Genomic DNA, 27,461 nt, shown 5'->3' on the forward strand with positions numbered 1-27,461 from the left:
AAAGCTTCTTCATAGATTTTAGATGGTAAATGGAGTTTAGCTCATAATGAGCATGATGATAAACATTAAGATGGATGATAATAACAAATACATGATTAAACTTGGAACAATCTAACCAAATGTAGATGAAGCTTCCTTCTTAATGATGATGATGATGGATGATGATGATGGTTGATGGTGATGACCTCCAAGCCTTCAAACTCTTCACTAAATCTTCTATGTGAGTGTTAGTGTGTGTTTTTATAAGAGAGAACCAGATAGAATCCTTTTCAAGGCACACTCTTCATATGGCACAAGAGCCTCTATTTATAGGCAATCTGGAGTGTGAAGCACGGCCCCGTGCTTGATGAGCACGCCCCCGTGCATTTTTATGACATGTGCCAGATTTGTTTTGTCTTTTCTGTGACGTGGCCACGGCCCCGTGCTTCCTGAGGCACGCCACCGTGCTTTTTAGTGACATGTGCTAATTCTTTTTGTCGTTTCTGGAAGGTAAGCACGGCCCCGTGCTTCCTGAGGCACGCCCCCGTGCTTTTTAGTGACATGTGCTAATTATTTTTGTCGTTTCTGAAAGGTGAGCACGGCCCCGTGCTTCCAAAAGCACGGCCCCGTGTTTCCTGAAAGCACAGCCCCGTGTTTCCATAAGCACAGCCCCGTGTTACCTGAAAGCACAGCCCCATGTTTCCTGAAGCACAGCCCCATGTTTTGCTGTTTTATTTGGTTTTTTTATTTGGCTTTTCATTCGTTTCTTCGTTTGAGGCTTGAATTCACCTGAAAATACATTTTAACATGATAAGTAGTTATTTTAACTATATTATACGATAGAAGTTGCAGTTTTTAGAGATTATTTGATGCTAAAAAGATGTATATTTTTATATACATCACTGGGCAACGTAATGCGGGTCTCCTGATAAATGGTATGACGGCTGACCGTAATCATGCTAGACTGTGACAAGTACGAACTGCTGCTAGGCGCCAAATACCAATCCGTTTGGTCGTGCACAAAATATTCCAAGCAAAATATATTGTTAACAAATCTAATTTCAGAAATTAATGACGATGTGTAACCCAAATAAACATGTGACGATACCTGGTTCAAATTTGGTAACACCCCCCCCCCCCCGGTCATAATCTACAAACCCCGGCGGCGCCAGATTCAAATCCAGAATACTTGCCTCGTCGTTTGTCCTCGGCGGGCTCGGAAAATAACCGTCGAACATCCACGACATTTTCTTGAGTTGGGAATCTGGACACTTTGTATGTAATGTATCCAAAATTTTATGTTTGCATGCTAATGTATACCACCACAAGTCTAGGAATCAACCTAAATAATTGAGGGGTGTAAACGCATCGTTAAGGTCTAAACGGGGCGTATTTGTGGACAACGACAGACTTCGCCAATCAAATCATCCGTCGACGTTGTCAAATCAGTCACATCGAATAAACCGCCACGGTAAGGTCTAAACGCGACGTCTTGTGGGGTGTGAGGTGTGGTTAGGAGGACCCTTCTTATTTCAACAACGACAAGACTAGTAGTGTGCATATTCATAAAGGCAACTGTGTCATATTCTTGTTGGTTTCCCGTCCCCACACGTACATAATCAACATTAACGCATCATATGCTGCTGTTCACGAAATGATCAATTCCAAATTTTCAACCATTTTAATTTTTTTGAATATAATGTTAACAAAAATATTAATCTTGCTTTAATCGTTCGTATTACGTGGTTGTTTTACATTATTCGTTTTTAATATTTAAATATTTTTTTGGATTTTAATTTTATTTATCGTAAAGAAGTTAATAATATACTTAAGATTTGATGATGAAAGAGTTTCACAAATAAATGAGATGTTATAACCCAGTTTAAAGGTTATCTGTGTTTGGTGAGACCCATGGCATGCTTATATTTTTTACTATAAAATTGTCTATTAATTATAAATAATATTTTTAAATAAAAAACGGATACTAAGTTTTAGTATATCTCTATTTTATAGGATTTTCATATCAAATATTTAGTGAGATTAATTTTTAATTTAATGAGATGTAATTATAAACCGTTTAAGGGCTATCGGGATTTGGTGGGAACCATGCCCATGAATTCGGATCAAATGCATGAGAAGTCTCCATTTACAAATAAAGCAATATGGCGGTTTGAACAAATATAGGAGGGTTTCGTTTATATATATTTAGCTTTTTATATAAGATACTAGTTTTTATCCCCCGTATTATGGGGGCTGTTTTACATTACTCGTTTTTAATATTTATATATTTTTTTGTGTGTAATTTTATTTATTGTAATGAAATTTATAATATACTTAGATTTTGATAATTAAAAGATTTCACAAATAAGTAAGATATTATAATCTGGTTTAAAAGTTATCAGGGTTTGGTAAGACCCAAGCCCCATTTATTTTTTTTACTACAAATTTTTTTTAATTATAAGTAATATTTAAAAAAATCATATAATAATTTTTAGTATATCATATTTTATAGGATTTTCACATCAATAATTGGGTGAGAATAATTTTTAATTTAATGAGATGTTATAACCTGTTTAAGAAAAATATCTGGGTTTGGTAAGACTCATACTCGTGAATTCGGGTCAAATGCATGAAAACCCTCCATTTAAAAATCAAGTAAATCTGGTAACTCCAAAAAAAGGGGGAGCGACCATATCGCGACACTTAGGATTGTTGGGTTTTCGTTTATATATATATATATATATATATAAACCATACACGAAAACATAAAGAAAATTGACTTGAATTCGTTTTTATTTTGTCAATTATCAATCCAACAATATTTCCTCACAAATTATTCCCCTATAACAAGTGCGGAAACAGAACTCGTTGCTTAACTTAGGGGTGAGCAATTCACGGTTCCGAACCGTTAGAACCGCATAACCGGAACCGAACCGCAAGATCCGAACCGTATTATTGTATTTCGGGTCCGGTTCCGGTTCTTAAATTTAGGTGAAAATGGTTCCCGGTTCGGTTCCAGTTAGAATCGGCGGTTCCAATTATAGAACCGATAGAACCGGCTTAGGTTTAAACTTTGAAGTTTATATTTAAAATCCTATATATATAGTAGGCTTTCCAACTTCCATGTACTAACGACCATCCACGTTCTCACTATATCGGTTATATACAATCCCTTCACGATAATCATATACCATTGCCCTAAATTTATTTTAAGATATAGTTGTTTTTTGTAATATTTTGAGTCATTCTTATATATTCAGAATCCCCTCCATCTAAATATAATAAGTTGATATGATAATGTTTATTTTCCTAATTGTAGCTTTGTTTCTTGCACATTCTAATATTTATATTTAGATGTTTAATTGAAAACCGGTTCCGGCAAGAACCGTTTACACAAGAACCGTTTAACTCGGTTATGAACCGGACCGAAACCGTTCAAATACGGTCCGGTTCCGGTTCTTATATTTAGCCTTTAATGGTTCCGATTCGATTCCATTCCGGTTCAATTCGGTTCGGTTCTGAACCGTTACACAACCCTAGCTCAACTATCATAATAAATTCATTTTGCTTACGGACTAGAGTACTAGGGAAGGGGTCTATTCATGTTTTGCTAAAAACAACTCATATTCAACAAAATTATAAATAATAAATAAATAAATAAGTCCAATGAATTTCGGCGGCCAAGGGTAGGTGAACCCCTTGCCACCAAGGCCCCCATTTTGTTATGCTTATAAAAATTAAAAATATTAGGAATCTACCTAAGAATTAAAAGAAATATAAAAAAACTACCTACAATATGTGATATTTTGGATTATCATTGGTAAAAATTTAAGTTTAAATTACTACCGACCAATAGAAGATAACTTTGTTATTAATATTCATTTTTTCTTAATTAATTTATCTAACACCAGTGTTAGAAGATCATTTTGAAGTCGGTCGATGATAATGCCACTATTTAACATGATATTTAATACAACACATTAAATATTAAACGTTATATTTTCTTTTTAAAAATGGATATAAAAGGGGAATATGTTGCTGGCGAATTATAGAACGTGTATGATAATGTAGATATTTTGCTAAAAGTATAGTTTATTGATATCTATCACAATGCATATATTCAACTTGGATCACTTCCTCTAAAATGAGGCAAGAACCTATTAAAGTGCACTACCTTACCAAACACATAATATCCGTTACAAATGAAGAAAAAACCATCTATGAGTTAGGTACGTATGAATCGATCAAAAAAATATTTTTTTTTTCATTTTACTCGCATTTTCGATTCGGTCATGGGTCATTTTTTACTTTTTACGTTTATTCCTATCCAAAATAGTGAATTTGTAGCCAAAACTTTCGGCCAAATTATTTGATAACAACTTATTAATGAATTTGAGGTAAAAAAATTTAACAAAATAAACGTTTGGGTAATAAATCGTATAACAAACACTATAGAAAAATTCAATGTGGTTTGGTTTTGCGATTCTATACGGTTTTGATATGGTATGATTCAGTTTGCTTTTGAAAAGAGTGATAACTTAGTAATTTTCAGTAAAAGGAAAACAAAATGAATCATCGTTTATTAGAGCTAGCGTCTTCGTCCTTAACTTCTTACGAACTAAAATCAATAGAATATGACAAATCATAAACATAAACAAACAAAAGATATTCATTTTGCTCCTTTAAAAGAGAGAAAATCACGAAAAGTATGATTGACCACATGTATTAAACACAATAGTAAAGACCAAGGACTATATGTGTCATCCGTGAAGTAGTCGTGATAATATAATGCGCAATTTCTCAAACGTGAGATCAAAATTGTGTTATTAACATATCACACGGACTATCCATGTAATAAATCGTTTTTAAGCTTTTCATATCAAGCATAACCGATGGTTAGGCAACATGTAATACTTTGGCGCACATCCTATCATGTCATTTGGTGTGCCTTTGCAATGACAACACATTTTTGCATCATGTTAGACATGAAACAAAAAAACTATACTACCGAATATGCGTGATGATCAAATTTTTATTTAAATAAGTCTACAGGAATTCGATAAAAGCATACAGCCAAACATTTATTCTCATGATTCTTCAAAGAGCTATTCCAAAAGATAACCATCACTATCTTTTCTATACCCATGTCACACAAACAGTTCATTGATCGCACCATTTGATTACTATGGGTAAAATACCTTATGATATATCACTAGTATAAATAAGAAATACTATATGTAAACACTATTATAAAAAAGATTTTATACCTGTCATTACAATAAATTTTGTCACCAGTTTCACACTCGTCTAGTCATATTCACTTTCTCTTATAAATTGGTTATGGCTTAACGCTAGAGCACTCACTTTACTAGTAAGAGGCATGGGGTTTAAACCTCACTATCACTAATTTATATTGGACATATGAGGGATAACCCTGGCTTGCCAGGGTTCGAGTCCTGATCTCACCCGGTTTTACCGGCTCCTCACTGTCGTGACATTTGACGGGCGTGGGGGTCGGGTTTTATCCGGTGAATCCCTCAATAGGTTGACCGCTATGGGCTCCGTCCGTCCGGACTAGTGGCCGGCTCGGGCTACCTTTACCCAATGAGGGCCGCGTACAAAGCACCCGACGTTACTTAGTTGGTCGTTCAAAAAATATATATATATTCACTTTCTCTTATAAAAAAATAAACTATCCTTGTCAAATATTATGAGAGTTTTGGGCTTATAAAGGTTTTATCAAGTGATATGTTGACACGTGGCATACAACATCCAATTAACTGTTGGATTTAAGGTTTGGTCGTATGAAATGAGGACCGTCCGATGAAGCTTATCCCAAGAAAGAAGATTGCTGCTCCCTCCACAATACCATTTGGTCTAATCATTGTTTTATGAATTATGATCCTTCCATAATCCACGAATCTAGCACACGTACACCCTATATATGCTATTGTCTTCTCCACTACTATTATAATTTTGTATTTAAATTTTTAAATAAGTAAATATTTTTTAAGGTCGTAAATTAATATGGGTATAGTTAAAAAAATGGCTATAGTTACCAAATGTCCAAATCCCGGTCGAGAATATGGTACAACATACATTATTTTATGTTCTTAATTATGAAAATTTTAGGGTTTTTGTTACAAAATTTAAGGTTTTGGGCTCACTACAACCTTAATCTAAATTGCTTAAATTATTAGCTAATAAAACACGAAAAAATAACCTGTGTTTTATTGTTGGAAGAGATATTTGACAATTTAATGAGGTCTGGTTTTTTAGACAGTAGAGCGTCTACAATGGCTTTTCCAACGTGGAGCATATGTGGAAGAGTGAGAGGGTGGAAAAGGTAGAGACTGGTGGTTGGGGGGGGGGGGGATTCGGAAGTCAAGACACCATTTTGTGACGGGAAGGAGAGAGGAGAGACGGGGAGGGAAAAAAGCTGGGATGGTGGTGATGTGGTTCGTCTACCATATGGGACAATCTATTGTTGTGGATGCTCTGACATTTTTTTTTCTCGAACGGTGACTTTCATAGTGGTTGAATATTCAGCCACAGCTCTCGAAGAGAGCCCCAACCCTCCCACTCGGGCCAAGACTATGTTGTCTTAACCGGGCCCACGCTTGGCATCCGAGTTTGGCTAGGCGTTCCACGAGAAAATTTCGAGGCCCCTGCCGCTTGACAGGAGTTGTCCGCCCACAAGAGCAAGCTCTCTGGGAAGGGACACTCTAATAGAAAATTCGTGTCGCCATCAAGATTCAAACTTGAGAGGCCAACCGACATCAAACTTTTACCTATCATTTGGCTCTGACTTTTTAATAAAGTTTGACCTTTTTACTAGCAATAAAACATTTAATTATAAGTTATAACTAATAGAAGTTCCACAAAGGAAAAAAAAACAAGAAGAACCCCTTATAAAAGCTTCATTTGAGAATCTGAATTTATAGAAATTTGTGGCAAATAAACGACAACCACTAATTCATGCAACATATACACATAAAATAATGTCAAAATATATTACTTTTGGTATATTGGGTAAGTTAATAAGGTGACCGTAAGTTTTGAAACTTGACATTATATATTTATATCCTTTTAAAAATCATATTAAAGATTTAAAGGTAGAATTGAGTCCGATTTCCTTCAAATGTAATATAACACGACTTTCACTAAACAACCAAATTCAATAAAATTCTTTAAAATTTTAACAAACATGAGTTTTTTCAACAACTAATTATACACATTAAAACCTAATGTTATCTTAAAACAACTATATTTATCAAAACATATTAACAATTTTAAAACAGTGTTGCTAGAAAACACTCTATTAATTAAAACCTAATGTTGAATATCTTAAAACATTTGCACCCAAATTACGTAAACACTCAGTTTAATTAATTAGCTTATACACTTAAACTAAAATACAGATTGTACTTGATGATGATGATGATGTAAGATAACAACTATAGTTTCCACTAAAATATAAGCTGATAACTGTATCTAATATCTATATTGCGTGTAGGTGTAACTGTGTATAATTAGGAGTGAGGTAAACACTCCAAAACCTTGTGAATCTCAGTAACCAGTTCAGAATGGGCAGAGGTAGAGTAGAATTAAAGCGAATCGAGAACAAAATCAACCGTCAAGTCACCTTCGCCAAACGCCGTAACGGACTCTTGAAGAAAGCTTACGAGCTTTCGGTTCTCTGCGACGCTGAAGTCGCCTTGATCATCTTCTCCAGCCGAGGAAAACTGTTCGAGTTTTGCAGCAACTCTAGGTAGATCTGGTGAAATTATTATTATTATTATTATTCTGATTGCTAGATCTGTGAGTGTGGAAACTAGTGGTTACATTTTTGACTCTTTACTTTCTAATTCTATATAAACGTACGCGTTATCATTTTTGTTACATTTTGTGATTTCTAGCTTTTGCTATAGATTCATTTTAATAAGGTGTTTGTGTTAGTTTATGAAATTGAACTAACAAAGTTTCTCATTTCATGACAGAATATAGTTTCTCTCTCTCATCCTTTCGTGATGCTTCTTTTTGTTTCGACTCGATTTGTAATGGATAATAAATTTGATTCCATTATCATGTTATGTTATGTTATTATCAGATGATGATCAAGTAGCTAGGTGAAGTCTGAGATCTGTTTACTACTATCTTGTCTCTTTCTTGAGAAATTGTTTCATATATGCTTTCACCTTTTTATCTAGGGTTTGCTTTGGTTACTGTAAATTGTTTTTTTTTTTTTTTCTTATTTCAGTTTTTGACTAGAAAATTACTATCATGTTTGAAATTGATGGATGAACTTCTTTATGGTTATTTGAAAATAATTATTTACTTAAGATATAATATAAAGTTTTTTAGGTTAAGAATGGTGGTTTCACTCTATGAATTTTATGCTTGTTATATGAATTATTATAATCTAGAGGAAATAATTTAAATGTGTCGAAGCCGAATTATAATTAGGGATACATCAAATATCAGCTAGCTAAAGGTTTCATTCGGTATCCGAATGGTACAGTTGATGTTGATCTGAGTAAGACTGAGTTTAAGTGTTTAACATTCCATTACCTTATGTGATTGAATTCAAAATTTTAGTATTGACTTTAGTTGAAAAGCTTGATATGAAATATATGCTTTCAAGATGTGTGCAGCACCTTTTGTTACAACTTTTTTTCAAACTTTATGTTCATTTACATGGTTTAAGAGTTGAAAGAAAAGATAGGTTACTGAATGGCTACAATCTTTATTTGTGATAACTATTAAGTTTTTTATGTTATTTTGAACTTTATTTTCATCTTCTGCTAAGATTGATTGTGTTTTTTCATCTAGCAGCATGCTCAAAACGCTCGAGAGGTACCAAAAGTGTAACTATGAAGCACCCGAGTCGAATCATACTGCAAGGGAGGCACTGGTGAGTATTCTCTTTTCTATGAATTGGTATTTTGTTGACTAAAAATGTTTTTTTTTAAGAATGATGTCACATTAACTCTATGAGATAATGAGAACTATGGAAATAAACACGATCGAGTTGATTATAGTAATTGACAAGGGACAAATAACCGAGTAAACGGAATCATATACATATTGGAGGAGTGTGTAGTATACGCGTATAAACGTCAACCAGATCTCAAATTGATTTTAAAGATTTTCTTCAGTTATTTTTTTAATAATGAATCTGTGAGTTGCTATAAACTCATGCAATTTACTATTTGTCGATTTATTTTTTCAGTTGTCATATTTAATTTCTTGGTTTTTAATCGGTTAACAAATACATAAGTTTTTATATATAATGGAGCTCTACGTAGTAATGGTTTACCAATTCAAATATATCAATATCCTGTCAAAAAGTAATTTTCTAACTTTATAATTTTCATGCCCGTCACGCGTGAAACATGGCGCATTGCAATTTCGTCATTGGACAGAAATCACTACAAAAAAAAACCAAGCGTTAGCAATTTGATCACAATGGTTTATTTCCGTCAAAGTTGTCCGTAACACTTGCTTACGTGACGTCACGTGTCTGAAAATCCCCATATTTTATAGCCATCCACTACATATAGCCTAACGCACCAAAGTCCAATACAATTCAAGACTGGATACTAACATAACCGTCAAAAAAGGCTTCTGTCAAGGATTGATACATTTAAAACACATATGGTATATTATACACTTTCTATTTAATGCAAAATGTGTTTGCAGTTTAAAAAGAAGATATATTCTCTTAAAAAATCATTCTTCTTGTCAACCAGTTGTGTGTACAGCAAAAGGCTTCAATCCTTTGGTTTTTACATTGCTTCTTTGAATAACTTTATAATCCATCTTGTGATCCTTTGGTTTTTACATTACTTTTCTTTAGGGTCAAGTGATGTTTCAAAACAGCATGGACATCTTAAAGTACCAAGAATATAATCTGTATACACTATGTATGGTATCATTAAAAGCTACTATAAAAATTTCTTGCAATACTAATAAAATCATCAAGAAAATATTGGTTTTTATATTTAGTGCTTATGATCTTATATTGATCATATGCATTTGACAAACCTCAACTTTTTTAGCCATAGTATGCATTCTTGAGCACATATAGGTGATATTTGGTAAATTAATTTCTTGTATTATTTTTGTTATTTGGTTTATTGTGTTTGTAGGAGCTAAGTAGTCAGCAGGAGTATATGAAACTTAAGGCGAGGTATGAAGCACTACAGCAATCCCAAAGGTAACAAAAGTTGGAAACTAAAAGACAGAATCAATATAATATTAGCTAGTGAATAATATTTTATGTGTATACTTTCAATAACTAAAGACACGATCAATTGAATAACATACGATCAATTGAATAACATATGTGTAAATAGTCAACCTACGTATGAATTTTTTTAATTTTTGTATATGAAATTGTACAAATATATATGAAAGAAAATTACCGTTTAATAGAAGTTTCATGGTTCTTACAGTTCAAGTAAGTTGTCAAATAGATTAATGATAATAGAGATAAAAATAGAATGATAACAAACAAAAAAAACAAATTTAAAGATAAATGATAAGTCAAATAATAATAATAATAATAATAAACGAATATTAAACTCAGGGCAATAGAACATGGGGGGAAATCGATCAAGACGGGGATATTAATTTGTTAATTTGTAATTGTCTTTAGGTCTGGTTGTTTAACCCGAAAAATACTTTTGTCTAGTTTTCTATACATAACGAGTAAACCAAATATGATTATGAATTAATATCTTTTAAAACATCATGTCAACATTTTTATAAAAACTACTTAGCTAGTAGGAAGTTGTGTGTCACTTTTTTAACGATTTCTTGTTGTATTATATATTATTTACCAGTAAAATATAAAACATAACACAAATCAACCCACGCTTAGTAAGGGCTACATCTTTTACTAAACTACTGATATCTGATTCGGGTGTAATCAATATTAGGAATCTCCTGGGTGAGGATCTTGGCCCTCTAAACTGCAAGGAGCTTGAGTCACTAGAAAGGCAGCTTGACACATCTCTCAAGCAAATCAGATCAGCCGGGGTACTTAATTTTTTAAAATTCTTATCTATCAATTCTTTATGAAGTGAAAGTATTCTCTTTAAAGAAAACTAAATAATGTTCCAAACAAATGGTATATATATAGACACAGCTCATGTTGGACACACTTACAGATCTTCAAAAAAAGGTAACCGAACGACAAGTATCATATTTAAAGATCCGGTCTATATCATTTCTTTTGCTTATCCTAATAGTTGATGTTTATATAATCTATAGGAGCTTGCACTAAATGAAGCAAACACCACACTGAAGCAAAGGGTATGTTAGTTAATGTAATAATGTGACTTGATTGCATTTTTAAGGTTACAACTATTTGTATAGATAGATATCATGTTAAGCAAATAACAATTGAATAACTGTTTTGCAGTTGATAGAAGGACATCAAATAAACTCACTCAGTTGGTTTCCACACTTGGAGCAACAAGTCTGCTATGATAGACAACCCGCGCCTCCACAACAAAGCGTAGAAACTTTCTTTCATCCGCTCGACTGTGGGCCCACATTACACATCGGGTAAGCCCGACAAGATCCGAAAGCTGTAATACTATGATGAAATAATTAAGAATGTTTTTTAAGGATTGAAAGACAACTAATTGATTACAGGTATCAACTGGATCCAGTAACAGTAGCACAAGCAGGACCAAGTATGAGTAATTGCATGCAAGGATGGTTGTCATGTTAAAAAGTAATAAAACAAACACTCTTTATTGATAAGTTTGTGAGCATAAATTAAAAAGATTCAAGGTGTGCTTAAGTATCTTTATTGTAAGTGATTTGAGACAAACAAATGTTGACAGATCTATATGTATATTTCTTTTTTGCGAACGGTGAATTCTAAAAACAAGGCCGAAGCCAACCTGGAGGGAGCCAAACCACAAAACAACTTACATTAAGACAAATTTACACCAATTGGTTCAATCTAACGCGACTAATTTTCAAACCAAAGAAAACCCAAAGACTTGATATCGTTAATAATATATTCTATCTTCACCTCTCTACCTTCGTAAAGTTTTTCTTGTTTCTAACCTTCTAGATTTTCCAACAAGCAATAATCACTAAACCGTGAAACACTTCTTTCTCCCGAGCCCCTGAGTCCACATTCAAATATAGCTCTAACAAATCTCTAACCGAGAAAGAAAGAAAAACGAGGGACTTTGCACCAGACGCTCAATGCATCCCAAACAACGGAGGCCACCACACAACCTGTGAAAATGTGATCGGGCGACTCAACATCGTGGTCGCAGAGCACACAAAGGTGATCCAGAATAGTAATATTTCTTTTCTCTAACACCATTTTTGTAGGAAGAGGGTGCTTGGGTTTCCTTACTTTTACCTCCTTATTACTTATTAACTTTTATAAGTTAAAATAGTGTTTGGGTAAAATTGTATCTGTATGACTTATTATTTATTAAACCTTTTAAAGAATAAAAATGAGTTTTTCATAAGTTAGGATGAAGTAACTTATGAAAAACTACTTAAAAAATATAAGGAGGTGTAAATAAGGAATCCCAAACACCTTCGAAGGCTACCCGTCTCCGAACTCCACCCTCCAAACATGAATATTACGCTTCACCTGAATCCATTTACTCCACTCCATAACAAAATTAAGACTATCATATACAATTTCATGTTCTGTTAGTTTAAGCAATTGAAACTTTAATTAAAACATTTAGAAATTATAATCATATATTCATTAGTTTGAACTATTTAGAAAAAAAATTTGATATAATTATTAAGGCAATGGTTATTCACACATCTTTTTTGGATATTCACACACCCTCTTAACACACATATTATCTCTACATACACCCTATAAAGGGTGTATGAATAACACATCCCATTATTAACTGAGAACATACGGAACGTGTGAGAAGCATCTTAATAAATTATAATATAACCAACGATGTATTATTCACTTTTGGAAGTTTTGGACGTGCAACTTGCCTCTCAAATGTTTACTTTTTGACTTATGAAACATATGAAAATGAAAAAGCAGGTTTGTTGGGCCAACATCGGTTGGCGGTTACCATAATGCGACGATCGTAACCGTATGATCTGCAGACTCGAGTTGGATAAGGTTCCACGTCACCCACACAATCGCCGACACTGCTCCAGCTTCACTTTGGCGCGTTTATCCACGTTCCGTTTTCTATCCAATCCGTTGTGTCTTTGAAACAATAAGTTTATTCCTTGTACTATTCATCAACTTGCATTGTTTGCACATAAATATTTGGATTAAGGATAAAACAAAACCAAAACCTTACATCAAGATTATCCAAAAGTGCTTAATTTCCTAAGAGAAAATTGGTTTTTATTGGTCATAATTATCGTCTTTTGGTCACTGCTGGTCTCAACTAACAAATTGGCTGTTGACGGTCCTAACTTCTAACGTATGTGTTCCTAACGATCCGTGACTAACAGAATTTTAACGTCGTTAGTTTCAGGTCGCCGGAAAAACGTTTTTGACCGGAAAACATAGTTTTTTTCCCGAAAACTCAACAATTTTGTCCCAAACATCATGATAACTTTGTATCGTACATTTAGGAACCTTTTTCTAGTAAAAGCCTCAATTGAGGTTGTTGGAACCCTAGAACCATCGTCGGAATCAGTTGATGGTGCTTAAGTGATGGTGGTTGGTTGGAGGTGAGTCAATTGGTGGTGGCGGCGGTGTTCAAGTGGTGTTTTCGGGCAAAAAAATTGACTTTCTCGGCCAAAAACGTTTTTCCGGCGACCTGAAACTAACGGCGTTAAGATTCTGTTAGCTGCAGATCGTTAGGAACAAATACATTAAAAGTTGGGACCATCAGTGACCAATTCGTTAGTTGGGACCGACAATAACCAAAAGAAAATAGTTTGGACCAATAAAAACCAATTGTCATTTCCTAAGGCCTAAAATTAACTTATGTTATCTCTTAATTGCCCTTAGGCCATGTGTTAAGCCATGGTGTGTGATGTGGCAGGTGCGGTGAACACTCTGTTGCCACCCTTCTGCAAAATTAGGTGGTGATATTGACTACCACCCCCGCTCATCACGTACACAAAAAGAAGGAATTGTGGATGAACCTGATGTGGGTGTGAAGTGGTAGGGAAAGACCATGATATGACCTTATTTGGTCATGTGGCGTCCTTAATGATCTTGTTTTGTACGTCATATTATATTATAGTTAGCCCGAAAAATGAATGATTGACAAAATATTAAAAGGTAAATTATGAATATTGAATATGGGTCAATAGAATTATTATTTTGTAATGTGTAAGACCATTTGTAGTGGAGGGGTTACAATTAGGGCGAATTGTGACATGTGGCGCCCAGTCAGTATGGAGTGGAAATTTGTTTTTTGGGTGTAATAGTGTAGGGGCTACAAGTTGGGCCCACAATGTCTTTTTTTATTATTTTCTTTTTATAATAAACTAATTAAATAAAAACTAATTTATTTAAATAATTAAATAAAAATGCATTAAAACTAAAAAGAAATACAAAAAAACATAATTAAAAAAAATACATAACTAAAAATATTAAAAAACATAACTAAAGAAAAAAAATAAAAAATAAATAAAAGAAACTAATATCCGTAATATTCGCGCATTTTTCACGTCGTCGTTGAAACAATAATGCAGATTCCTCGTGAAACCCCTCCGATGAATGATTCGTAGTCGTCTTTCATTTGTTTTAATTCCAACGTCTGGTTCAGCTTTTATTGTTGTTTGTTGGATGCTCTGAGGTCGGCTCCTATTACGGTGGCATTTGTTTCCAAACGACCGACCGACCAACTCGTTTATTTCTACAGGCTCCGTATTGAATCGTGTTGACGACGAACCTTCCCCCTTATTTTTTCTCGATCTCCCACGTGGTCGAGGCAACTCCTCTACCTCTTCGTCGTCGTCTATATCAACATCGTCGGCTAAACTGACCGTGTCGTCCAGGAAGAAGCTACGAGCATCGGAGGGTGTGTTTGGTGTGCTCGGATTTGTCGACGACGATGTCTTCGGCCTTTTTGATTGTCGGGATGAGGCGGCTCGTCAAGCGACGGGAACGGTTGGTGCCCAGCTCCATTTCGCGCACCCGCGTAGTTTTTTCCAACAGTTCAAATACTTGAACGTTTTCCCGGGCCGCCCAAAAGTTTGGCCCTGAGCTCGAAAGTCGCTCAAGGCTGAGGGGTGTGGGGGGCGCGAGAGGGGGCGTGAGTGGGGGCGCCATCCAATAATATTGTGACGTGTGGCAGAGAGAGAAACTTGATAAGATGGGTATTGGTAGTGGTGATAGCGCCCCGGGGCATGGTGTGGAGGGGCGCGAGAGGGGGCGCGAGCGGTTTTTTTTTTTTTTTTTATAAATGTATTACCCAACGAATCCGGAATTTCTCAAAAACTCAATCGGAATCCGGTCAAAACCTCAACGAATCCGGTCTTCAAAAACTCAATCGGAATCCGGTCAAAACCGGAATTTCTCAACCCGGAATCCGGTCAAAACCATGGCACCTTCACTCTCTCTCCTCCTCCTCACCACCACCGTAACCTCCACCGGAATCCGGTCAAAACCATGGCACCTTCACTCTCTCTCCTCCTCCTCACCACCACCGTAACCTCCACCACCATCGGCGTCACCTACACTCGGTGGTTGAATTGAAGCTTTTCTGCACGAATATATATATATATATATATATATATATATATATATGCTGAAACATTCCCAAGACACCCAGCTTAAACCCCAACGGCTCTATTTTGCATCCCAAGACACCCCTCACGCTCAACCTGTCCCGCGAGCCTCCTGGCGCCAGCCTCGTTTTCCGCTCTCGCGCCCCTCTCGCGCCCCTCTAGCGCCCCGGTGGTGTGGCTCTCGCGCCCCGGGGCGCGAGCGAACTCCCTCTCGCGTCCTGACTAGCGCTCCGCACCCCTCAGCCTTATGAAACATATGAAAATGAAAAAGCAGGTTTGTTGGGCCAACATCGGTTGGCGGTTACCATAATGCGACGATCGTAACCGTATGATCTGCAGACTCGAGTTGGATAAGGTTCCACGTCACCCACACAATCGCCGACACTGCTCCAGCTTCACTTTGGCGCGTTTATCCACGTTCCGTTTTCTATCCAATCCGTTGTGTCTTTGAAACAATAAGTTTATTCCTTGTACTATTCATCAACTTGCATTGTTTGCACATAAATATTTGGATTAAGGATAAAACAAAACCAAAACCTTACATCAAGATTATCCAAAAGTGCTTAATTTCCTAAGAGAAAATTGGTTTTTATTGGTCATAATTATCGTCTTTTGGTCACTGCTGGTCTCAACTAACAAATTGGCTGTTGACGGTCCTAACTTCTAACGTATGTGTTCCTAACGATCCGTGACTAACAGAATTTTAACGTCGTTAGTTTCAGGTCGCCGGAAAAACGTTTTTGACCGGAAAACATAGTTTTTTTCCCGAAAACTCAACAATTTTGTCCCAAACATCATGATAACTTTGTATCGTACATTTAGGAACCTTTTTCTAGTAAAAGCCTCAATTGAGGTTGTTGGAACCCTAGAACCATCGTCGGAATCAGTTGATGGTGCTTAAGTGATGGTGGTTGGTTGGAGGTGAGTCAATTGGTGGTGGCGGCGGTGTTCAAGTGGTGTTTTCGGGCAAAAAAATTGACTTTCTCGGCCAAAAACGTTTTTCCGGCGACCTGAAACTAACGGCGTTAAGATTCTGTTAGCTGCAGATCGTTAGGAACAAATACATTAAAAGTTGGGACCATCAGTGACCAATTCGTTAGTTGGGACCGACAATAACCAAAAGAAAATAGTTTGGACCAATAAAAACCAATTGTCATTTCCTAAGGCCTAAAATTAACTTATGTTATCTCTTAATTGCCCTTAGGCCATGTGTTAAGCCATGGTGTGTGATGTGGCAGGTGCGGTGAACACTCTGTTGCCACCCTTCTGCAAAATTAGGTGGTGATATTGACTACCACCCCCGCTCATCACGTACACAAAAAGAAGGAATTGTGGATGAACCTGATGTGGGTGTGAAGTGGTAGGGAAAGACCATGATATGACCTTATTTGGTCATGTGGCGTCCTTAATGATCTTGTTTTGTACGTCATATTATATTATAGTTAGCCCGAAAAATGAATGATTGACAAAATATTAAAAGGTAAATTATGAATATTGAATATGGGTCAATAGAATTATTATTTTGTAATGTGTAAGACCATTTGTAGTGGAGGGGTTACAATTAGGGCGAATTGTGACATGTGGCGCCCAGTCAGTATGGAGTGGAAATTTGTTTTTTGGGTGTAATAGTGTAGGGGCTACAAGTTGGGCCCACAATGTCTTTTTTTATTATTTTCTTTTTATAATAAACTAATTAAATAAAAACTAATTTATTTAAATAATTAAATAAAAATGCATTAAAACTAAAAAGAAATACAAAAAAACATAATTAAAAAAAATACATAACTAAAAATATTAAAAAACATAACTAAAGAAAAAAAATAAAAAATAAATAAAAGAAACTAATATCCGTAATATTCGCGCATTTTTCACGTCGTCGTTGAAACAATAATGCAGATTCCTCGTGAAACCCCTCCGATGAATGATTCGTAGTCGTCTTTCATTTGTTTTAATTCCAACGTCTGGTTCAGCTTTTATTGTTGTTTGTTGGATGCTCTGAGGTCGGCTCCTATTACGGTGGCATTTGTTTCCAAACGACCGACCGACCAACTCGTTTATTTCTACAGGCTCCGTATTGAATCGTGTTGACGACGAACCTTCCCCCTTATTTTTTCTCGATCTCCCACGTGGTCGAGGCAACTCCTCTACCTCTTCGTCGTCGTCTATATCAACATCGTCGGCTAAACTGACCGTGTCGTCCAGGAAGAAGCTACGAGCATCGGAGGGTGTGTTTGGTGTGCTCGGATTTGTCGACGACGATGTCTTCGGCCTTTTTGATTGTCGGGATGAGGCGGCTCGTCAAGCGACGGGAACGGTTGGTGCCCAGCTCCATTTCGCGCACCCGCGTAGTTTTTTCCAACAGTTCAAATACTTGAACGTTTTCCCGGGCCGCCCAAAAGTTTGGCCCTGAGCTCGAAAGTCGCTCAAGGCTTGAGTTATAATGTCGCCGTCGTTATGCCCGCAACGCTAGCCGGGCCCCTGCAACCGATTAATTATCCCGGCAAATTTTTGACAATCGTCGTTAAGCCCTTCCAGTGGGCTTGAACCGCTTCTTTCCCCGGTAGGCTTCGGGTTTATTGGTTATCGCAAGCCAAGCTTCAAAGACTTTCTTCCAAAAAATCCGGGTGGCTTGAAAGTTAGCTACAAATTAAAATTATTTGTCACATTTAGTATACATTTTAATAAACACTAAATACATTTTTAATAAATACTTAATATTAAAAAACTTACCGACGTCGGGATTCTCCGAAATGACGATCCAAGCCCTTGCGAGGGCCACCTCCTCCTCCTCGGTCCAATGCTTGTATGGATCACGTTACGCCATCGGCTCCCCCGGTTGTTTCTTTTTGTGTTTACGGGTCGCCTTTTTGCTTGAACCGGAGGCCCATGCCGTTTGCGTCTCTGGCACCGTCACCGGCTCCGACTCCGGTGGTGTAGACCCGAACGCCGGCATTGTGTTTTGGGGCTGAGAAAGTTGGCGTACATGTTTAGGTTCGGGTCGGAAAATTGATACGGATAGCTCGGTTGGTTCGGGTTCATCGGGTTCCATTGTAAGTTCGGTTGGCTCGATTGCGAACCATACGTTTGGACCGAAACCAGGGAATTGGTAGTTCGGTTGGTTCGGTTGACTCGATTGCGCACCATACGTTTGATCGAAACCAGGGAATTGATAGTTCGGTTGGTTCGGGTTGTTTCTAGGATTCATTTTGTTAATTTTTTGTAAGAATTTGGGTATGATTTGTGTGTAAAATGGATATAAAATGGAGAAGGGTGTATGTTTATATTATATATATATATTTTTTTTAAATTAAATAATTTTTTTTATATTGGACCGTTGTACAACGATAATAATAATATAATATTATTATTTTTCACACAAACCCGGCGACAAACTAACCCCGCCCCACCCCTAATCGCCAAAATATGGCCCCGGGGGCGGTGTTTGCGCCCTTTGTCGCCCCTCCTCGCCCTCAATTGTAGCCCACTATACACAGCCTAATGATTTGAAATAATGACTTGAAACATATTGCAATCTCTTAAAATATGAGTTCTTAAAATATGAGTTTCACAGTGGTTGAATTTTTGCCATATATTCGGGAATCAATTGTTTGGATATATGTGAATGTGATCTTAACACTTTTGGGATGAGTTTAGTCTACCAATTCTGTCGTAATTTTGTCTAGATCCATTGGTGTTATTGGTTTTATACAAATTCAAAAAATGAAAAAGATTCATGACGAGGAGATAGAACGAAATACGAATAAACAAATTATATAAAAGACATCTTGTGATTATAAAAAAAAAAAAGGTCCATCAATACTTTTAGGCATTAACATGGAAATCCCATGTGTTCAATATTATATATATATATATAGAAAGAGAGAGAGAAAGACCAAATATTGGTGTCAACTTTTTTTTTATAGAAACTCATTGTTTTAGTATTTAGGATTTTAGTTTTATCATTTAAACAAATTTGTTACTTGTTAGTGATGGTGTGTTTTGCTAAGTTATTTGTGTGGTTAAATTGTGTGGGTTCGAACCCCCTAGGCTGTATCATTTATGTTTTACCTATTTAATCTTTTAATCCCTTTTGGCTGTTCATATGCATCATTTTTTTTATCTATTTATTCTTTTAATTTGATATCACATTTTTAAAAGGTCTTTCAATCTAGATTTTTTAAAGGTTTTTGTTAAGTATAATAATTTGAGGAAATTGAGTTTTAGATTTATTTCAGTATTGTAACGAATTTAAGCGACGCCAACTAAAAACACAACGCATCGTCGCCGCAACACCCGCGTTATGTCTATTTAGTTTTGGTACCGTAACAAACCTAACCAATAACGAAATTATATATTTTTACTTCTGGTACGATAACAAACCTAATCGTTACCGACCGAATGTATGTCGGCTCGCCGCTGCAACACCCGTGTTTGTTTGTTTTTTTAAATATGTCTAACTTTTCGAAATTATTTTTTGGGTTTACTTCCAGTGTTGTGAGATGCCGACCGAATTTTCGTCACAACTCTTGTAATTTCCAACCGAATAAACGTCGTTTTACTTATATTATTTTGGGTATCATAAGTTATACGTTTACTAATTTATTTTTCTATTGGATACTGACTGTATATGTGCCGCTTTCTTCAAGTTGTACGTGTGCTGACACTATTTTGGGCGTACACATGTAGTTTTTTTATTTAGTGCAGGTGTCATGGTGAACTTAATTAACCGATGCCAACCAAATTTGCGTCAAGCCGCTGCCGCAACGCGGCAGGTTTAAACCTAGTTAAAATAAAAATCAGAATACATTATATTGTAAATAATTAATGATATCAAACTAAAATATTTCTTTAAAAGTTAGATAGGTCAAATCATTACTTTCTTTTAAAAACGCCAAGAAGAAATAAAGAGACAACTCACAAGAAACAATAAAATGAAACATACAACAAAAATTAAAAAAACGACAAAAGTACCAAACCCGTGAGGGTAATTCATAACGGAAAATTAACAAAATTAAATTTGCACCTCTCAAAGCTCCCCCTCTTGGCTGCAATGTTTCACCCAAAGAAACGAGATAGATTTGATTTCGTTTACCAAGTTATTCAACACGAAAGGTTATACCGTTCCTAGTTCTCCATATTAACCAACAACTAACAATCATCACCATATGTACCGCCATCCATTCCTCCTTATTGCGCTAATAATATTTTTCCCGAATCAAAAGAACACGACCCGGGTGTGAATTATTGTCCAACCCATCTCACGACATAACAATGAACAATCAAATGAAACATCACTTAAATGCACTCGACCCACCAAATCAATTATACAATCAAACCAAAATATTATTATTATTTCACCTAAAGTTTGTTGAATTGAATCAATAATATAAGGACCAAACTTGTATCACACTCCTTTATATTATTTACGTTATCTTCTTCTAACTCTTTATCATATCATTCAAATCGATTATTGTTATTATTATTATTATTATTATTATTGTTCATTCCTCAATTCATCCAAACAATCGTTAATTTACATCCAAACAAGATGATGACAAGGCGACAATCTCACCAAGATCAACAATCTAGGGTTTTCCACGAGTTATCCGCTTTAATTCTCAACTTAATCCGACACCCACCGGTCCAATTCTCCGACGAGGTTACCGTCGTTTCACCGCGGCGGCGGCCGCCGCAGATGACGGCGGCTGGATTCGCGTCGATGATGCTGGGCATATCGTTGGCTATGATGTTATGTGGGTCGATAACGTTTATTATCGGGTTTCTGTTGATGCCGTGGGTTGTTGGGTTAGTTATATTGTTTTATTTGGCGGGTATTGTTTCAAGCTTATCGATGCTGGGTTGGGTCATTTTTTATCATACTTTTCCTCCATCTTCACCTAGAAAAAACGTTCCTGGTAATATTATTATTTTTATTATTATTATTATTATTATTATTATTATTATTATTATTATTATTATTATTATTATTATGTTAATTTTTGTGTTATATTATTTAAGTATTGGGATATAGCCTTATAGGGCTGTATAAGAACCGAACAAGGCCTTGTTCATATTGAATTGTCGACCTTTAAGCTAAGGTTTTAGGCTATGCGTAGTGGAGGGCTACAAATTGGGGCGTTTTGCGATATGTGGTGCCCAGTCAGCAAAGAGTGGGTTTTTGTTTTTTTTTGGGTATAATGTTGTTGTAGTCTAATATATATATACATGTATATATATCTCTCACACACACATATATAATAATAATAATATACCAACACACTAAACCGGCGACAAAAACTTCTCGCCCCCGCCCAAATCGCCCCAAAAATCGCCCACAGGGGCGGTGTTGTAGCCCCTGTCGCCCCTTTCTCGCCCCAATCCGTCGCTCACTATGCTGAGTCTTATGGGACAAGCGAACGGTTCACGAACAGCTAACTGAATTGATACGAAAAAAAAAAAGCAATACCAGTAAATAGGACTGTATGGGAACCAAACGTTTGGCGGGATATTCATTTATCTAATAAATGAACTAACATGAAAAAAGAGTTTCATTTGATTAAATAAATGAAAGGACGCGAACGCCAATCAAGGCCATGTTCGTTCGATTGTCGTGAACTTTTGATAATGTATTCGTTTACGCACGTTTAATTTTATTTTCCTTAATGTTTGTTGACTAAGGTTTATAATACATTTTAAGGATTTTTCTAATCTTATCATATGATTTAGCAAAATTATTTACTATAAATCAAAGTTACATGTGATTAATTTATATGTAAATTTAACATATGAATATAAATATTAAAAAAAAACACCAACACAAGCCAGTGATTGTTTTCGGTTAGCCAAAACAAATAAGAACATTGTTTGTGTTCTTTCGTGAACCGTTCACGAACAGGTTCATTTCCTTAACGAACAAACACAACAAGAAATTTCGTTTGGTTAGCTGTTCGTGAACCGTTCGCTTGTCTGATAAAAGCTTAATGGATGAACATGAACAAGGCCTTGTTTGGTCCGGTTCTTACGAATTACGATCCTGCCAGTAAACTTAAAAAGATGTTTATTAGTTTCAAATTCAGAAGGATTAATGGTTTGTGTCTTGATGTTGCAGCATGGAAACTGTTGTGAAAAGGGAGAGTGACTGTTGAGCTGCTCAGGAAACGGTTGATGAGCACCGTGAATGTTATTTCCGAGCAGGGTTGCAGTGGGTGCAGAAGGTATAAATGGGATGAAACCTGAAGTTGTGAGCGTGGAGGATCGTCGGGCGTTTAAAAGGATTATTTATAGAAACTCATACGATACGTAGTCTTATTAAGTTTTTTTTATACGAGAGTTGGTGGTTGAGTTGAGGGTGTGCATTCTTTACTTGAGAAGCATATGGTGGTGTCCATGGTGAATTAAGGTTGGTGCTTATGAATTATGTGTGTAAACATGCTGCTGCTGTTATGGACTTGTGTCCTATATTATTTCTTACTTGTAGTCATTACTCTTTGTCTGCAATTGATTTGTTGTGTTTTGTACACATTCGTTATGTTTGAATTTGGATATTTATGCTATAGTTATGTTATAAGTTGCATTACTTGATTTATTGTGTTTTGGAGTTGTATGTAGTTGTCGCTCTCTTATCTGCAATGGCGGGGTCTGTTGACGACCTTCCTGTCTCAAAATATGACCCGTCTCCGATTAAAACAGGACACTTGACCATTTAAAAAGGGAAAAAAAAGGTTTCCCGTCACTAGGCCTAGCAAAACATTTGTATTGGGTTTTTGACCAAAACGGGTTGGGTTGAACTGGATCCTTACCTTGAAAAAAAGTATATTTTTGACAAAAACGTGTTGGGTTGAACTTGGTCCTTATTTTGGAAAAAGTAACCAAAGTATACTTCTGATCAAAACTGGCTGGGTTGAACCGGGTCCTTACTTTGAAAAAAAAAACTTTTGACCAAAAACGGGTTAGGTTGAACTGGGTCCTTATTTTGAAAAAAGTATAAATTGGGTTAACTTGTGTACATTTTGGCAGCAAGTTGCAACGTGGTGGCCGTGAATATCATTAGATGGTTTGTGATGTATAACGTATGGTGATGGAGGTCACTGGTGGTTGTATGGTGCGGCCTGAGAGTGGTGACTAGTGGTTCTGTGGTTGTGTTGGCGGTAGCAGTGAGGGTGGTGACTAGTGGTTTCGTGGTTGTGTTGGCGGTAGCAGTGAGAGTGGTTTTGAGGATGGTTTGCATGAGTTACCTGTATTTGGTCGTATATTGATCTAGAGGTGTACAAAACCGGTTTTAAACCAAAACCGAACCGGTTTATAAACCGAATAGGTTTGGTCAACGGCTGGTCAAAACCGATTTGACTCAAACTGGTTCGGTTTCCGATTTGACTCAAACTGGTTCGGTTTGTAAACAGTTTAGAAGCAAGATAGGCCGGCCTGGTCACGTCCATTCGGTTCAGTTTAACCGGTTTTCCTCAAACCGGTTTGGTTGTAAAACCGGTTTGGTATATATTAAGGGAAACCGGCCCTAAAACTGGCGGTTTGGGAACCGGTTTGGATGAAACCGGTTTTTTTTACACCTCTATATTGATCCTTGCGAAGTTGCGAGTATATGACTAAGATATATTCATTGCCTATGAATAACAATCTACATATTCTGATAACCACGCCCTGCTTGCGGTGCGCGCATATAATGTATATATGTGTGAACCCTCGGGTGGGCAAAAGTAAAATTGCACTAATTTTGACGTTATTTTACTAATCTCGTGAAAATAACGTTAAAAGTGGCGGAAGGTTAATCAGGCATCATGTGGTGGCGTTGATAGCCGAATGACAAGGGCACATGCACCAATCAGCCGGTGTCCCGATGATTGAGTGCTATGTGCCTTATGTCCAAGGCTTGATGCAAAACTACTATCGAGCCGGGGGTCTCACCGGAAGCAGCCTCTCTATCCCTATGGGATAGAGGTAAGGCTGTCTACATCTTACCCTCCTCAGACCCTACCATAGCATTGCTATTGGTGGGATATACTGAGTACGATGATGATGATGATATTCTGATAACCAAAAAAAGAAAAGAAAAATACACTGCAAATTGTATATGTACATAAGTGAGTTCATTTCTATGTTGTGTATATCTTAGGAAAAAAAACTTTCAAAAAGTTTCCATTAAAATGATCTTATGAATAAGGAGTCACATACTCACATAGATTAGTATGGGTAGAGATACTGTACGCTAATGCCTTAACGTACGAGAGGTGTGCGAGACGCTCAAAGGCAAAAAACAAAGGCAAAAACCTAAAACGCTCAGAAAACGCTCACAAAAACTTAAACGCTCAGCCAAAAACCTAAAACGCTCAGAAAACGCTCAAAAACGGTCTTCGTGAAAAAAGTAAAAAATTGATCGATTAACGATCCAAAACTGTTTTTTCGGTTAACCAATGATTAATTGGATATGTATTGACGATTCCGAGATGTTGGGATGTGATTACATGGATCGGTTCGTGAAAAATGAGATTCGCGTACGTTAATATCATTAAGGATATTGGATCTTTTCACTTAGTATTTATAAAATAGTCAACACAGTTTCTAATATATATTACCATATTTGTTGATTGGGAATTTGGTGGGCCTTGAGCCCAATACTTGACATTGGAGAGCCTAAATGTTCGCATGACAATGACTCAGTGAGAAGTAAAAAAACCAGTTCTAGTCCTGAACTCAGTCGTCTTAGATGATTAGATTGGTAAAACACTAATTTGGTAAAACACTAAAAGTGAAATCCCAAACAAATCGACGAGTCTATGTCACCCTTTTATTGGAACACTCATATAGGTATACCAAACCCTAATATATTGTACCCTCGACTTGCATTTGGGCCCACGGTTGCCAGGATGAGGAGCGAGATTGCGTATTCCCAAGTAGCACATTGCTGACTTAGTGACGGATCCAGAAATTTGTGTATTCAATAGTTGTCATAATGTACAAATTAAAATAAAAGTTACAAAGTTAAATAGTATAGAATAATAAAAATTAAATGATACTCTTTTGGTCTAATTTTTATGACAGTCCAATTAAACTCAAGAATATATCACTGTATTAATAACCAATTAATAAAGCGGTTTGATAATTAAACAATCTAAGAGCATGTTTTAGATTGACTTTGAAAAATGCTTATTGGTTTATTGGTGTTTTCAAAAAGCCAAAAAGTTTAAATGTGTTTGGCAATCACAAAAAACTTTCCTATTTTAGCCTTTTGAAAGTGTTAAAAAGCAGTTTTTCAAAAGCCTCAAATCCTGGTTTTTCAAAATGGCTTTTTGAAAAAAGCACATAAGTCAATAAACTTTTTTCAAACTCAATCTCAAACATGCCCTAAGCCTAATTGTTATTTTGTGAAAGGAAACTTAAACTTACGTTTGAAAAGTAGCTAAGAAAATTAGGTTTTAGGCCCTTAAAAAAATATGGATGTGGCACATAGGGTCTGAACCTAATACATTAGACGTTTATAAAAGAAAACACTAAATCCGTCCATGTGCCCAATGATGGACGACTATCACGTGAACCCGAAAATAGTGTGATCAGAAATTATGGGGAAGAGTGGGCATGCATAGATGGGGTTAAAAGTATCAATGCCTTGACAAGACTCATCTATGCAACCCGATATATTCAACAAAATTCATGCAAACGTTATAAGTTTCTCAAATGATGATGAAGATAATTACACTAATTAATGAAACGTTTGAGAAATACAGATTGTATGGCATTAATAGGTGAGTTTATAAATAAACTTAATTCTTTAAACTTTAGTTGTTTTCTAACGTTCCAAAAGCCACCTCACGCTAGCGGACTCCCTCACGAACCACTAAAGCATGGGCAACGTGGTGTTCTTATGAGCGTGAGTCGACATGTCTTGTTCCATTTCACACAAGGTTTCTAACACATAACCTTTGTACAACAACGTTATAAATGAAATCTTTAGGCAATTGAACATGTGTGTAAGAACAAATATATGGATATGTATATTTACGTATGGCCTACATGATCATTTATATTATAATAGATCAAAGTTAATTAATTATACTTTATTATTATATTAGCTATGTAATTGTTGATGAACCAAATTACCCTTTCTTGCTAATCAAGGGTTTCCTCTTGGGTGTATATAAATATATAGAGAGACTAATTAACATCATAGAACATAACTTAACCCTCACATAAATTCGTGACCCTCTCTCCCTCTATATTATTCAGTTTCTCAAGAACCCTAATCCCCATCACTAATATACATCCTAAAGGGGAACCCGACAAAGCTGACTGTCATGTCGTCTGGATCGATCTCATCAGTTGTGGCCTCTCTCTTTCTCTGCTGTGACATGTATGTTTTAGTTGTAGTTTTATCATAATATCCATGTTTTCTATTATATACATAAAGAACTGATCAACAATGTGACCTAAATCAAGTTACACGATATATTTGATAATAAGAAAGAAAAGGAACAAAAGAAGAAAAGAAATAAAAAAGAGGACCACATGATACATATGAGTATTTTCTCATAAATGTAAGATCGGTATTGAAGACGTTATCCCTTCATCCACATTCAAGAGTTCCTACATATGGGACTGAATAAAGTTGAATATAAAATCTTATTAAACGTGACAATTGCAAAATTGAAGGCATTAAAATGTGACTTGTAAGAGCTCAATTATTGATTAAAAGAAGACAGATAAGATATCTTGTGTCACTCTCATGTTATCTCAAAGTGATTTATTGTTAAAAAGAA

At 36.0% G+C, this 27,461-nt stretch overlaps 1 protein-coding gene across 2 annotated transcripts; it reads left to right on the forward strand.

Annotated features, from left to right (window-relative positions):
• Nucleotides 1–7,565: 7,565 nt before the first annotated feature.
• Nucleotides 7,566–11,860, forward strand: LOC143540150 (agamous-like MADS-box protein MADS4). Of its 2 annotated transcripts, none has more exons than XM_077033297.1 (8): nt 7,566–7,750; nt 8,815–8,893; nt 10,131–10,198; nt 10,923–11,022; nt 11,126–11,167; nt 11,257–11,298; nt 11,408–11,553; nt 11,644–11,860. In XM_077033297.1, the coding sequence occupies exons 1-8, from the start codon at nt 7,566–7,568 to the stop codon at nt 11,720–11,722; spliced, it is 741 nt and encodes a 246-aa protein (XP_076889412.1). In that variant the 3' UTR covers nt 11,723–11,860. The 2 variants fall into 2 exon arrangements, with proteins under 2 accessions (XP_076889412.1, XP_076889406.1); XM_077033291.1 differs by having other exon boundaries at nt 8,812–8,893; nt 11,644–11,859.
• Nucleotides 11,861–27,461: the final 15,601 nt, after the last annotated feature.

The sequence above is a fragment of the Bidens hawaiensis genome, unplaced genomic scaffold, assembly GCF_021521415.1.
Source record: "Bidens hawaiensis isolate Kalapana, Puna unplaced genomic scaffold, B.hawaiensis_p1.1 tig00000820_1, whole genome shotgun sequence".
Taxonomy (NCBI): Eukaryota; Viridiplantae; Streptophyta; class Magnoliopsida; order Asterales; family Asteraceae; genus Bidens; species Bidens hawaiensis.

What these genes read in the sequence shown, in the direction of transcription:
- LOC143540150 (XM_077033291.1), top strand. Translation starts at nt 7,566, where the DNA reads ATGGGCAGAGGTAGAGTAGAATTAAAGCGAATCGAGAACAAAATCAAC. An exon ending in ATACTGCAAGGGAGGCACTG is followed by an intron (nt 8,894 to 10,130) that starts GTGAGTATTCTC and finishes TTGTGTTTGTAG; the next exon opens with GAGCTAAGTAGTCAGCAGGA. An exon ending in GGGCCCACATTACACATCGG is followed by an intron (nt 11,554 to 11,643) that starts GTAAGCCCGACA and finishes AATTGATTACAG; the next exon opens with GTATCAACTGGATCCAGTAA.